The sequence below is a fragment of the Megalobrama amblycephala genome, linkage group LG9 (assembly GCF_018812025.1).
Source record: "Megalobrama amblycephala isolate DHTTF-2021 linkage group LG9, ASM1881202v1, whole genome shotgun sequence".
In the NCBI taxonomy this organism is placed as follows: Eukaryota; Metazoa; Chordata; class Actinopteri; order Cypriniformes; family Xenocyprididae; genus Megalobrama; species Megalobrama amblycephala.
The window spans coordinates 36,273,530-36,286,280 of record NC_063052.1 but is presented as its reverse complement, the minus strand read 5'-3'; the positions used below and the strand labels follow the sequence as shown (position 1 = coordinate 36,286,280).

At 32.9% G+C, this 12,751-nt stretch overlaps 1 protein-coding gene across 1 annotated transcript in view; it reads right to left on the bottom strand.

The window, feature by feature from the left end:
* The window catches only part of rapgef5a (Rap guanine nucleotide exchange factor (GEF) 5a), a 70,987-nt gene that overhangs the window by 3,237 nt on the left and 54,999 nt on the right, over positions 1-12,751 (bottom strand). The window contains exons 12-21 of the mRNA XM_048203520.1: positions 11,541-11,619; positions 11,258-11,402; positions 7,771-7,862; positions 4,627-4,657; positions 4,449-4,527; positions 2,881-3,030; positions 2,701-2,798; positions 2,483-2,605; positions 2,160-2,338; positions 711-801 (exon numbers count right to left, since the gene is read on the bottom strand). Of these exons, the coding sequence (XP_048059477.1) occupies positions 711-801; positions 2,160-2,338; positions 2,483-2,605; positions 2,701-2,798; positions 2,881-3,030; positions 4,449-4,527; positions 4,627-4,657; positions 7,771-7,862; positions 11,258-11,402; positions 11,541-11,619 (1,067 nt within the window). The remainder of the gene's footprint in view (positions 1-710; positions 802-2,159; positions 2,339-2,482; positions 2,606-2,700; positions 2,799-2,880; positions 3,031-4,448; positions 4,528-4,626; positions 4,658-7,770; positions 7,863-11,257; positions 11,403-11,540; positions 11,620-12,751) is intronic.

Genomic DNA, 12,751 nt, shown 5'->3' with positions numbered 1-12,751 from the left:
ATGCCGTTTCACTTGGATATATGTCATAATAGGATAGAAAATACTATTGCAGCGTCTGTTTAATGCCGACTTTTGCGTTGTTAACACCCTGAAACTGTGTTCAGACTAGTCAAAAGTACCAGTACTTCGGTACCAAGTCAGTACTGAAATTTTAAAAATGTGATACCAGCATTTCCCCCTAGCATTTTGAGCGCAGTTAAGCGGATTCTTAAAGGGGACCTACAGTATAATGCCACTTTCACAAGATGTAATATAAGTCTCTGGTGTCTCCAGAATGTGTGTGTGAAGTTTCAGCTCAAAATACCCCACAGATCATTTATTATAGCTTGTCAAATTTGCCTCTATTTGGGTGTGAGCAAAAACATGCAGTTTTTGTGTTTGTCCCTTTAAATGCAAATGAGCTCCCCGCCCCCTTTCCAGAAGAGGGCGGAGCTTTAACAGCTTGCGCTTCAGTTGCTTAACAACAACAAAGCTGGAGAATCTCACGCAGCCAAAATGAGGATTGTCAGTAACGGTGTTCAGTGGTATCAGTTTCTGGTTAGTTGGTTTCTGTTTTTCTCACATTGCGCTGGTTAGACCAGACTGTCTATTAAACATCATTTAACATTGTATGTTCGGTGGTTTTGCCTCTGTTTCCTTTCAGTGTGGAGAGACAAATTATTTGGAAACTAAACTAGTGTCATCATAAGAGTCAGTAAAGGTGTTTTTACCTCCCATGTCTGGTTGAGGCGGCTGACGGCTGCGGTGTTTAAGCCCATGATGATGGCAAACGAGGAGTTCAGGTTCCTCTGCGCTTTACAGCTGAAACACACACACACACACACACACACACACGAGTCAGTCACTGCCTTCCAGCCACAGAGAGTTTAAACTCCCACACAGTGATTAACCTCATCATTACCAGAACCTCTCTGAGAGTACAGATATTAACCACAGTCTGTTCACTGACCTGCTGATGCATGTGCCACACATGAAGGTAAAAACTGACACTGACCAATTTTGGTTTATGGAATCAAATCATATTTGATATACATTGATTTTTTTGAGTCTTTGAATGACAGCAGGGAAAGTATTTTTGGTATTTTGGTCTGATAATTGCTCTTTATAACTTATAAATAACAGTAATTCATTCTCAAGTCAGAAACAATTAGAAAATGATCTAAAAAAAGGTTGAAAATAAATTTAGATTGCAAAACAAAATAGCAATTACAAAAAATATATATTGTAAATAATAATAATAATAATATAAAACATTGTATTCTTAAAAAACAGCATATAAACTAAAATATGCAAACATATATTTATTTATAATATATTTAATGTTACTTTATTAAAAAAAAATCCATATAAAAATGTATGTTCGTCATAAAACAGCAGCATTATTATGTTAAAAATAAAATATAAACTTAAGATAACTAAATAAAATATTTTATATTCATAATATATCAATATCATTTTCTAATACACAAGAATAACCCATATATGCCACAAAAGCAGTATTATTATATTTTAAACTACAATATTAAAATAAAATGTAAATATTTTAATATATAAATATTTTTATATTAAATGTCATTAAATGTCATACATTTTTTTTTAAATATATCAATATTATTTTGTCAAACAAAAAGTATCTGTCATAAAATTCAATATTATATTTATAATAAAATACAAACTAAAATAAAATAAAATATTTTGTATATATCAATAATCTTATATTAAACATGAGTAATCAGTGTCATAAAATGTAAAATTATTATATTGTTGATGATAAAATAAAAAATAAATAATTTAAATATAATATTATTTTATCAAACACAAACAACCAGTATTAAATTTTAATAAAATATAAACTAAAATATTTTTTTACATTTTAATATATTAATATTATTTTATTAAACAGTCACTATATGTCATAAAACAGTATTATATTATTTTAATAATAAAATATAAACTAAAAGAATCAATTATATTTTACATTTTTAATGTATTATTTTATTAAAGATAAAAAATAATGAGTATCAGTCAGCAGTATTGGTTGATCAGAGCAGATCTGCATTTGTTTTCTGATTTATATCTGTGAAATAATCTTCTGTACTACTTTCAGACAGATGAGAATCCTGAACATAAAGTCTGAACACATTTCGACTGAGACTCACTGAGCAGCGATCTTGATGAACTTCTTGAGCAGCTGGACTCGTTTCCCGAGCGACGGACACAGCAGCACCTCTGACATCACCCACTGCTGCACCTCATTGCAGCGCTGCAGCAGGAACTCCAGCGCCACCGTGTGTCCACTGCTGGCCTGACGGCTGAACGTGTAGAAGATCAGCTCTTGCTGCGAGGAAGAGAGAGAGAGAACGTCATCACAGAGGCTTTTCGTATTCCACATCCACATCTGTTCTGATAACATCCAAATGTGTTTTCAAAGAGCAAATGTGTCATTCAAAAGTTGATTTCATGATGACAGCAGTGTCTTCACCTCATGGATGGAGTTGAAGAGATTCCAGTCGAAGTTGGTAAGAGCCACGGCCACGTCCCACGTGTTGATACCCAGCAGTCTGACAGGCTTCTGTCCCAACTCAGGACATTCAGTCAGGGGCGGCTGAGAGACACAAACACCATTACAGAAGAGCATTCAGACTTTAAACCTCAAAATCGAACACAATTACAATGTAAAGTTGACATAGTTTGTCCTACCAGGATCTCGCTGAGGTCTCTTCGACAGGCGATCAGTCTGCCGGGCGCCACCAGAGACTCTGAATAAATACTGTCGTGCGGCTGAAGGACACGCTTCTCTGTGACACAGAAGAGAGAGTGAGTGTGTTTGTCTGGAAAAACAAAGGTTTGTGGTTATGTCTGAGTCACGTGCGTCTGAACCTCCGCTGTACGTCTGGACCACCAGCATCATGTCGTCTTCAGATCTGTCCATCCGCTGAGCCACGATGTGCAGCAGCTCCTGAGCCACGACCGCAGGCTTCACCCGCATACTGAGATACGAATCACAGCTCACGTACACGCGACACATGACTGAGAAACAAACCGAGAACCACAGACAGAGAGTGACTCACTGAACTTTCAGTCATTTTAATCAGTGAATCTCATGAAAACTGTCAAAAATATGTCTGGATTCATTTCATCCCAGTCAAAAAATAAAGCAATTACATATACATTTGAATATTCATTGATATTCCTATTCTGTTATTTTATTTATTATATATATATATATTATATTTAAAAAAAGATTCAAATTTATTATTTAGATATTATTATTTATTTTAATGTAGTTTTCTATAAAGAAAATGTAATAAATATATTTTATTTACATTTATATTTTAACAAGTTTATATCTGAATAAAGAAATGTAGTACTATTGCTGTTTTATAATGTTATTACATTCACATTATATTGCATTAAAATGATTAAAATATTATATATAATGAATATATTTTTTCACAGACAGTTTTGTTATATGACATTTGTTTTGCATTGCAACATTTTTTTCATGACAATTATCTATACTGCAATGCAAAAAAATGTAATATACATAATTTGATATACAAAATATCAAAATAAATATTTATAAAAATTAATTAAATATATATAGGTCAAGTTTACAATTAAATCACACACAAACACACATACACACATACACACACACACACACACACACACAAACACACACACACACATATATTATTATTATTATTATTACCAATTAATTATTAATATTTATTTTTATATTTTGTATATCATTTTGCACACAAAATATCTTCAGATATGGTTATAGTATACTGTATACTGAAATGCAAAAAAAATGTGATATACATAATTTGATATGCAAAATGGCAAATATGAAAATAAATATTTATATAAATAAATTATATATATATATATATATATATATATATTCTGTTGCAAAATGATATTAAAAATAATAATAATTATATATAATATTATTTACAATTATTTTTTATATTTATTTATTTATTTATATTTTTTATCATTTTGCTACAGAAATGCAAAAAAATGTGATATACATAATTTGATATGCAAAATGACAAAATATAAAAATAAATATTTATATAAATAAATAAAAATATATATATATATATAATTTATATTATATAACAATTTTTTTCATATAACATTTTTCCAACAAATGTATATATATATTTTATATATAATTTTCTTTTCTTTTTTTCCCTTTTTTTATGAATTACATTTATCCCAAAAATGTAGGTATTATAAATATATTATTTATTTTTCAGTTTAGATATAGTCGTTTAGCTTTGATTTCTGTTTCATTTCTCTTTATTTTGGGCATTTCAAAAAAACACTGTCAGAGACTTTCACACCTAAAATATGTGGGTGTATGTACTATATATTTTATGTTTGCAGAAAAACCCCTCAGAAGAACCCACAACATGAGAGGACTGAGGTATTACCGTCTTTAGTCTCGACTGGAGACCCTCGGAGAGGAACACAGTTCTCCTTCAGACTCAGCTGCTGGTAGAGCGCTTTATTCTGGAAGGACAAGGAACATTTGAGAATGGCCTCCTGTAACCACGTACATAATTTTTATTTTTTGGGTAAATTCTTCTTTCTTTTCACAATTTCCCTCACCTTTTGATGTGGAGAATAGTCGTCCACCGTACTGAGGGGAAAAAAGGGAGAAAGCAACTTAGAGACACATAATGAGACATTCATGGCTGCTGAAATGTGAGTCTGACAGATGCTGCAGTAGGAAGTGAACTGAGAGACGGGCTGATTTAACACCTCTGTCAGCCAGTCACGAGCGACACCGCAGCAGTCTGGGCAGACAGAGAGAGACGTGTGGGCCAGCTGTCTCTTGTGAGACTCCTCTCTCGCTCTACATTTGTCTCTGTCGCCAACTACATCCATCTATCTGAGAAGTGATGCTCTAACAGGAAGTGAAAGACATTATTGTGTCTCTGTCTCGCTGCGCTGCTCACTGTGACAGGTTTTGTTTTAACAGGGAAACAGCAGGATAAATGATCGTCTTGTCCCTCATTTTAACACAAAACATTTCTGTGGACAATGAGACGCTGACTTTCTTTTTTTTTTCTGTGACAAATGTGAGATGATTGGGCTCAGAAGTTGCTTTAGAGCTCAGGAGATTCAAATTTGTCTCAAATGTTTCTCCCAAAGTCCATTAGAAAAAATGAAAACAGACACAAATGAGCCAGTAATTGTCATACAGAGCTATAAAATTAATGTACATAACAGCTCAGATTGGTTTTGGGAGAATTTAATGAGTTCATAATGAGATCTCCAGCTTTTGATTGCAGAATTTGCCTGTTTTGGCCAATTTGAGCACAATTTGAGACATTGTTGAGATCATTTCTGAAATTTTAAAAGAGACGTGAGATTACTGGTGTCTGAAAAGTAGGAAACTCAAGCTAAAGTCTCAATTTGATTGCAATAATCTCCAAGACAGATAATTGAGAGATTAAAGATATTCAAATGAACTTGATGAGAAATGTTTGAGTTCATAATGAGATCTCAGACTTGTCTATTCAAACCTGAGAAAACCTTTAATTGCATTGCTGTCCAGGAGAAATAAAGGAGATTTTAAATAAATTCAAATTCTCTTGATGAGAAATGTCTGAGTCCATACTGAGATCTCTGACTTTTATTGGCAAATCTGAGCACAGTTTGAGACATTATTGAGATCTCTTATGAAGCTCTAGAGCAAAAAAGACTCAAACAAAAGTCTCAATTTAATCTCATTACTGTCCAGGAGACACAAACGAGATCTTAAACACATTCAAATGAACTTAATGAGAAATGGTTGAGGTCATACTGAGATCTTTGACTTTTATTGGCAAATTTGAGCACAGTTTGAGTCATTATTGAGATCTCTTATGAAGCTCTAGAGCAAAAAGACTCAAAAATGACTTAAAAGTCTCAATCACTTAAAGAGCTCATTACTCTTAAAGTCTAGAGCAAAAAAGACTAAACAAAAGTCTCATTAATCTCATTACTGTCCAGGAGACACAAACGAGATCTTAAACACATTCAAATGAACTTAATGAGAAATGGTTGAGGTCATACTGAGATCTCTGACTTTTATTGGCAAATTTGAGCACAGTTTGAGACATTATTGAGATCTCTTATGAAGCTCTAGAGCAAAAAAGACTCAAACAAAAGTCTCAATTTAATCTCATTACTGTCCAGGAGACACAAACGAGATCTTAAACACATTCAAATGAACTTGATGAGAAATGGTTGAGTTCATAATGAGATCTCAGACTTGTCTATTCAAACCTGAGAAAACCTTTAATTGCATTACTGTCCAGGAGATATAAAGGAGATTTTAAATAAATTCAAATTCTCTTGACGAGAAATGTCTGAGTCCATACTGAGATCTCTGACTTTTATTGGCAAATTTGAGCACAGTTTGAGACATTATTGAGATCTCTTATGAAGCTCTAGAGCAAAAAAGACTCAAACAAAAGTCTCAATTTAATCTCATTACTGTCCAGGAGACACAAACGAGATCTTAAACACATTCAAATGAACTTAATGAGAAATGGTTGAGGTCACACTGAGATCTTTGACTTTTATTGGCAAATTTGAGCACAGTTTGAGACATTATTGAGATCTCTTATGAAGCTCTAGAGCAAAAAAGACTCAAACAAAAGTTTCAATTTAATCTCATTACTGCCCAGGAGACACAAACGAGATCTTAAACACATTCAAATGAACTTAATGAGAAATGGTTGAGGTCATACTGAGATCTCTGACTTTTATTGGCAAATTTGAGCACAGTTTGAGACATTATTGAGATCTCTTATGAAGCTCTAGAGCAAAAAAGACTCAAACAAAAGTCTCAATTTAATCTCATTACTGCCCAGGAGACACAAATGAGATCTTAAACACATTCAAATTAACTTAATGAGAACTTTTTGAGTCCATACTGAGATCTCTGACTTTTATTTCCAAATATGAGCACAGTTTGAGGCATTATTGATCTCCTATGAAACTCTATAAAAAAAAAAAAGGCTCAAGCAAAGGTTTCAATTCAATCTCATTGCTGTCCAGGAGAAACAATGAGATACTAAATACATTCAAATGAACTTAATGAGAAATGGTTGAGATCATACTGATATCCAAATCTGAGCATAGTTTGAGACAATATTGAGATCTCTTATAAAACCCTAAAGCAAACACGTGAGATTATTAAAGAATCAATTCTCCATTTCATCTCAATGCTCAGTTACATCAATGACACAATTGTTCATTTCTCTCTTTTCCTCATCTCACATACGTTACACCCAATTACCATCTGCCCCTCGGGGAGCCAATCAGATCTCTTCAAATGGGCGTGAGCACAGTATATCTCCACCCCTCACAGCAGTCATAATCACACCTCCGAGTCTGTCCCCTCATTTAGTGGAATTACCAACATATGCTTGCCAAACCCTGAGGATGAGCACTGCTCCACCGGGAGGAACCTGCATGCGGGATCCGGGCCGAACGGGAATGTTTCCAGGCTAAGCTCGATTCACTGAGGCTAAGCTGATGAAATGACAAACGTAAGGAGCTCAAGAGGAACTCGCTGCTCCATCCTCATGATGTGTATGTTCATCTGCATTGGTTTTGGTTTACTTGTAAGGGCCACATGTGTCAAAATGTCCTTACAGATAACCTGCTAACACTGATTTATGAAGAAGTTCAAGTGATCCTCGCTACTTAAAATGGTTCAATTGAAATTAAAAATGCAAAAGTGTGTGTGAGACTCACTGTCTCCTCCGCAGAAGTTTCTGGAACTCCTTCAGGTCCTTCTCCAGCATGGGGAACTCATAAACGTCCTCCAGCACGTATCGATACAATGTCTGCAAAACAATATATTTATATTAGTGGTCTGATCGATCAGAAGTTGTTTGGCATTTTTGATGATACTATATTAAATAATATAATAATACAAAATGCAAAATAACAACTCTATCATATGTTCTTATTAAAACAAAATTTTAAAGATTTATATATATATATATATATATATATATATATATATATATATATATAAATCTTATATATATATATATATATATATATATAATTATTATTAGTATTGATAGTTTTATAATATTTTAGTATTTTTAAATATTTGTTTTTCAAAACTTTTAGTAGAATTTCTACCTGTATTTTACATATTTACTAAACTAAAAAACATATTTCATTGACTGTCAGTAAAATTAAATTTACATAAAATTTTAATATTTAAAATATTTTTATTCAAGTCCATCTGCAAAATTTCTACAAGTTTTATACACAATATTTACTCAAATTTAAAAAAGATTTTGTATTTATATTTATGTAATATTTTAGTTTTTTAAAAATATTTTTATTCAAGACTATCAGTAGAATTTCTACCTATATTATACATATTTACTTTTAAAATATTTCATAGACTGTCAGTAAAATTATATTTATATAATATTTTAATATTTCATAAAAATGTAAGGCTGTCAATTATATATATATATATATATATATATATATGCACACAGGTATAAGCAGAACTCTGAAGGAAAACACGTCTGAATGGCGACCGAATGTGTGTATATGAGAGGATGTGTGTTTATGCACAGACACTTGACCTTGCATGCTGGGCAGTAAAGGTAAGATTTATTACCCAGAATGCATTTTGAATGCATACGTTTTAATGGTGTACATTCTCTCAATGCATGCTGGATAATGTCAGAACACAAATACAGTGAGGAAACAATGTACTTTTACTGTTTCAGTGCAGTAAAACAACAGCACCTACATCCCTATTCCTGCAGAAAAACACACACACAGAGTCTCAGCAGCATCATGTGCATCTGTTCTCAGCGGTGCTGTAGCGTTTGATGGAATCTGAATGTTTTTGTGCGCGTCGTGTGTAATTGAGCCGGTAACACGCGAGCGTCCGCTGTGAGCGTGTCTGACCCATCACCCCCCCCCAAATCTGCCTGTTACCAGGCAACTATCACCTGGGAAACGCTCCATGTAATGATTTATACGGCGACTGTGAAACAGCCTCGTCACTGCAATGACACTACGGTTGTCATGGAAACACTGCGTGAGTGTGTGCGTGTGTGTGAGTGGGTGGAGACAAAAGCAGGTAAGAACAAGATGTGCATTTGTGCTGTGTGTGTGTGTGATCTCCTGAAGATGACAGACTGAAATCTGTGAAACATCGACACACACGCAAAAACATCTACATACACATAATAAATACCTAAACACAAAATGAACAACTACACAAACACACACTCAGTTTCAGTGAACACATGGTTAGTGCTTTTAATGACGCTTGAAAGTGTTTTCTGAAGTGTTTTCATCTGCGTGTGGCCTTCAGCAACGAGCAGAAGGGAGAAAAGATGTTTTCTGGAGCGAAAATGAGAAAAACCATTAAGCAAACTCAAGTCCTGACATGAGGCAGAGACGATCCCTGAGGAGAACCGCAAGTCTGTGAGTCACTAAACTAGAACTCGAACACTAAACTACCAAACACACAGAGTGAGAGTTTCACACAATCACAGATAATCACAACACATTAGATGGGGACCAATGAGATTTCACTGCAGGTCAACGTAACATAACGCTTCTAATAGAACTGCATGACAAATAACTGTGGGAGCTTCTGAATTTTTATAAAATATTCAAATATTATATGAATACAAGTTACTGACAGTCTATTAAATATTTTTAAAGTTTGTGTAAATATGTAAAATATAGGTAGAAATTCTACTGAAAGTCTTGAATAAAAATATTTAAAAATACAAAAATATTATATAAATATAAAAATATATTAAAAAATTATTTTTTAATTTTGAGTAAATGTTGTGTATAAAACTTGTAGAAATTTTGCAGATAGACAAAATATTTAAAATATTAAAATATATAAATATAATTTTATTGAAAATAAATATTTCAAAATTTTTAATAAATATGTAAAATACATAATGAATTTTTACTGACAGTCTTGAATAAAAAATATTTAAAATATAAAAATATTATATAAATATAAAAATATAAACAAAATCATTTTTATTTTTTAGTAAATGTTGTGTATAAAACTTGTATTGTATTATTTTGCAGATAAACTTGAATAAAAATATTTAAAATGTTAAAATGTATAAATATAATTTTACTGATAGTCTATTAAATATTTTTAAATTCTGAGTAAATATGTAAAATACAGGTAGAAATTCTTCTGACAGTCTTGAAAAAAATATTTAAAAATACAAATACGTTTTTTTTTTTAATTTTGAGTAAATATTGTGTATAAAACTTCTAGAAATTTTGCAGATAGACAAATATTTTAAATATTAAAATATATAAATATAATTTTATTGGAAATCTATGAAATATTTCAAATTTTTAAAAAATATGTAAAATACATAATGAATTTTTACTGACAGTCTTGAATAAAAAATATTTAAAATATTAAAATATTATATAAATATAAAAATCATTTTTATTTTTTAGTAAATGTTGTGTATAAAACTTGTAGAAATTTTGCAGATAAACTTGAATAAAAATATTTAAAATGTTAAAATATATAAATATAATTTTACTGATAGTCTATTAAATGTTTTTAAATTCTAAGTAAATATGTAAAATACAGGTAGAAATTCTACTGACAGTCTTGAAAAAAAATATTTAAAAATACAAATACAGTTTTTTTAATTTTCAGTAAATATTGTGTAGAAAACTTGTAGACATTTTACAGATAGACTTGAATAAGGATATTAAAAATATTATATAAATGTAAAAATATTAAATGTGTTTTTTTAGTAAATATTGTGTAAAAAATGGGAGTCTTAAACAAAAAATATTTTAAAATATTAAAATAATTATAAAATATTAAATATATATTTTTTACATTTGAGTAAATACTGTATAAATTACTCGTAGAAAGTTTACTGATAAACTTGAATAAAAATATTTTAAAATATATAAATGTAAAATTTTGTAATATAACAGTTCATTTTTCATCTCTTAGCTTTTGTTAAATAATCAGCATTACATTTATCATCGGACACGCTGCTTTCTAGACATAATATCTGATGTCTTTTGAAAACACATCAAATGATGAAAACAACACCAACAGCAGCAGAAGACAGACGGTTTACACGGTTTTTAAATCACATCCGTAATAATTCCACACAGATTCCTCTCATAAATGTTATACATTAAAAATATAAATGTTCCCAGAACGCTCGGCTAACGTTATCACCTTCATGAAGAGTTTGACGTTCTCCTCCTCCCGCAGGAAGTCCTTGTAGAGCGTGCTCCACTGGGAGACCAGGTGCAGGACCTTCCTCTTCCTGTAGAGGGCCTCCTTCCCTTCCTCCTTCCCTCGGCAGCGCTTCGTACAGTAGGTGAGATCAGGTTAAAGACAGATAACACACTCTGTATGCAAACGGCATCAACCGAATGTACACAGAAGCACTTTCGGCCTTTATGTGCGACTATATTTACAACATAGCAAAGCATGCTGCAGTGATGTTGAAGGATATTGTCCCAGCAGGGCTTGGCAGAGCTCACTGGTGGACATGAAGACCAGATACGTCAACAGGAAGTCGTCCAGAAGCATTTCTGAAAGACAAACGCACAGTAAAACATAATGAACCACCACATCCAAATAGATTAATGATGTTCCCATCATCAGCAGATATTAGCGCACGGCATGCAAAGACAATTAATCAGACATGCAGCTGATCTACATTTCCCTCTCCTGGAAGGCATGTTTAATGAGAACTTTAATGAGATTCATGAACGTGGGGCTAATTAGTGGTGTTTGATAAGGCAAACGTCACTATTACTAGTGCTCATACTTTGGGTTAGTGATTTGAACAAACCCCTGTTGCTGAGAACTGAACTTTAGAGTTTCTTGTTGAGGAAATGTGTCCTGTTACTTCACAGAAATTAAGTTTTTCGCCTGGTGGATGATAAAATGGGCATTTGAAGGATCTAAAAGTTTAACAATGCCTGAAATCATCTGCTCAGTCTACTAAGGACTACAAAAATGAGCTCCTAAATGTCATTATTAAAAATATTTCAAAGGGCACCTATAATGTCCCTTTTCACAAGATGTAATATAAGTCTCTGGTGTCCCCAGAATGTGTCTGTGAAGTTTCATCTCAAAATACCCCACAGATCATTTATTATAGCTTGTCAAATTTGCCTCTATTTGGGTGTGAGCAAAAACACGCCATTTTTGTGTGTGTCCCTTTAAATGCAAATGAGCTGCTGCTCCCGCCCCCTTTCCAGAAGAGGGCGGAGCTTTAACAGCTCAACAACAACAAAGCTGGAGAATCTCACGCAGCCAAAATGAGGATTGTCAGTAACGGCGTTCAGCCTTACATTGTTCAAACCGGAGTCGACACTGATGGAGAGACTCAGGAAGAAGTTACAACTTTTAGAATGAAACTGGACATTTCTGAATGGTTAGTGGATAAATTTATGTAGTTGCTGTGGAGTTGATTCAACTCATCCACTAGCATGTGCCGTCATGTTCATCTTTTGTGTTGAATTGACCCTTGTTTGTGAAGCAGTCCGGCATGACAACAACACTCTACTACAACAACTCTTCCTCTTCTCTAAAGCAGCCCAACATGGCCCCGCCCCCGTTGTTGCGTGTTCTCGGGGGCGGGGTTTATGTAAATTTTGGTGTTTGTGATGTCACCAACCCGGGAAGAAGCTCGTTGTAGTCGCTACCAGCCATTTG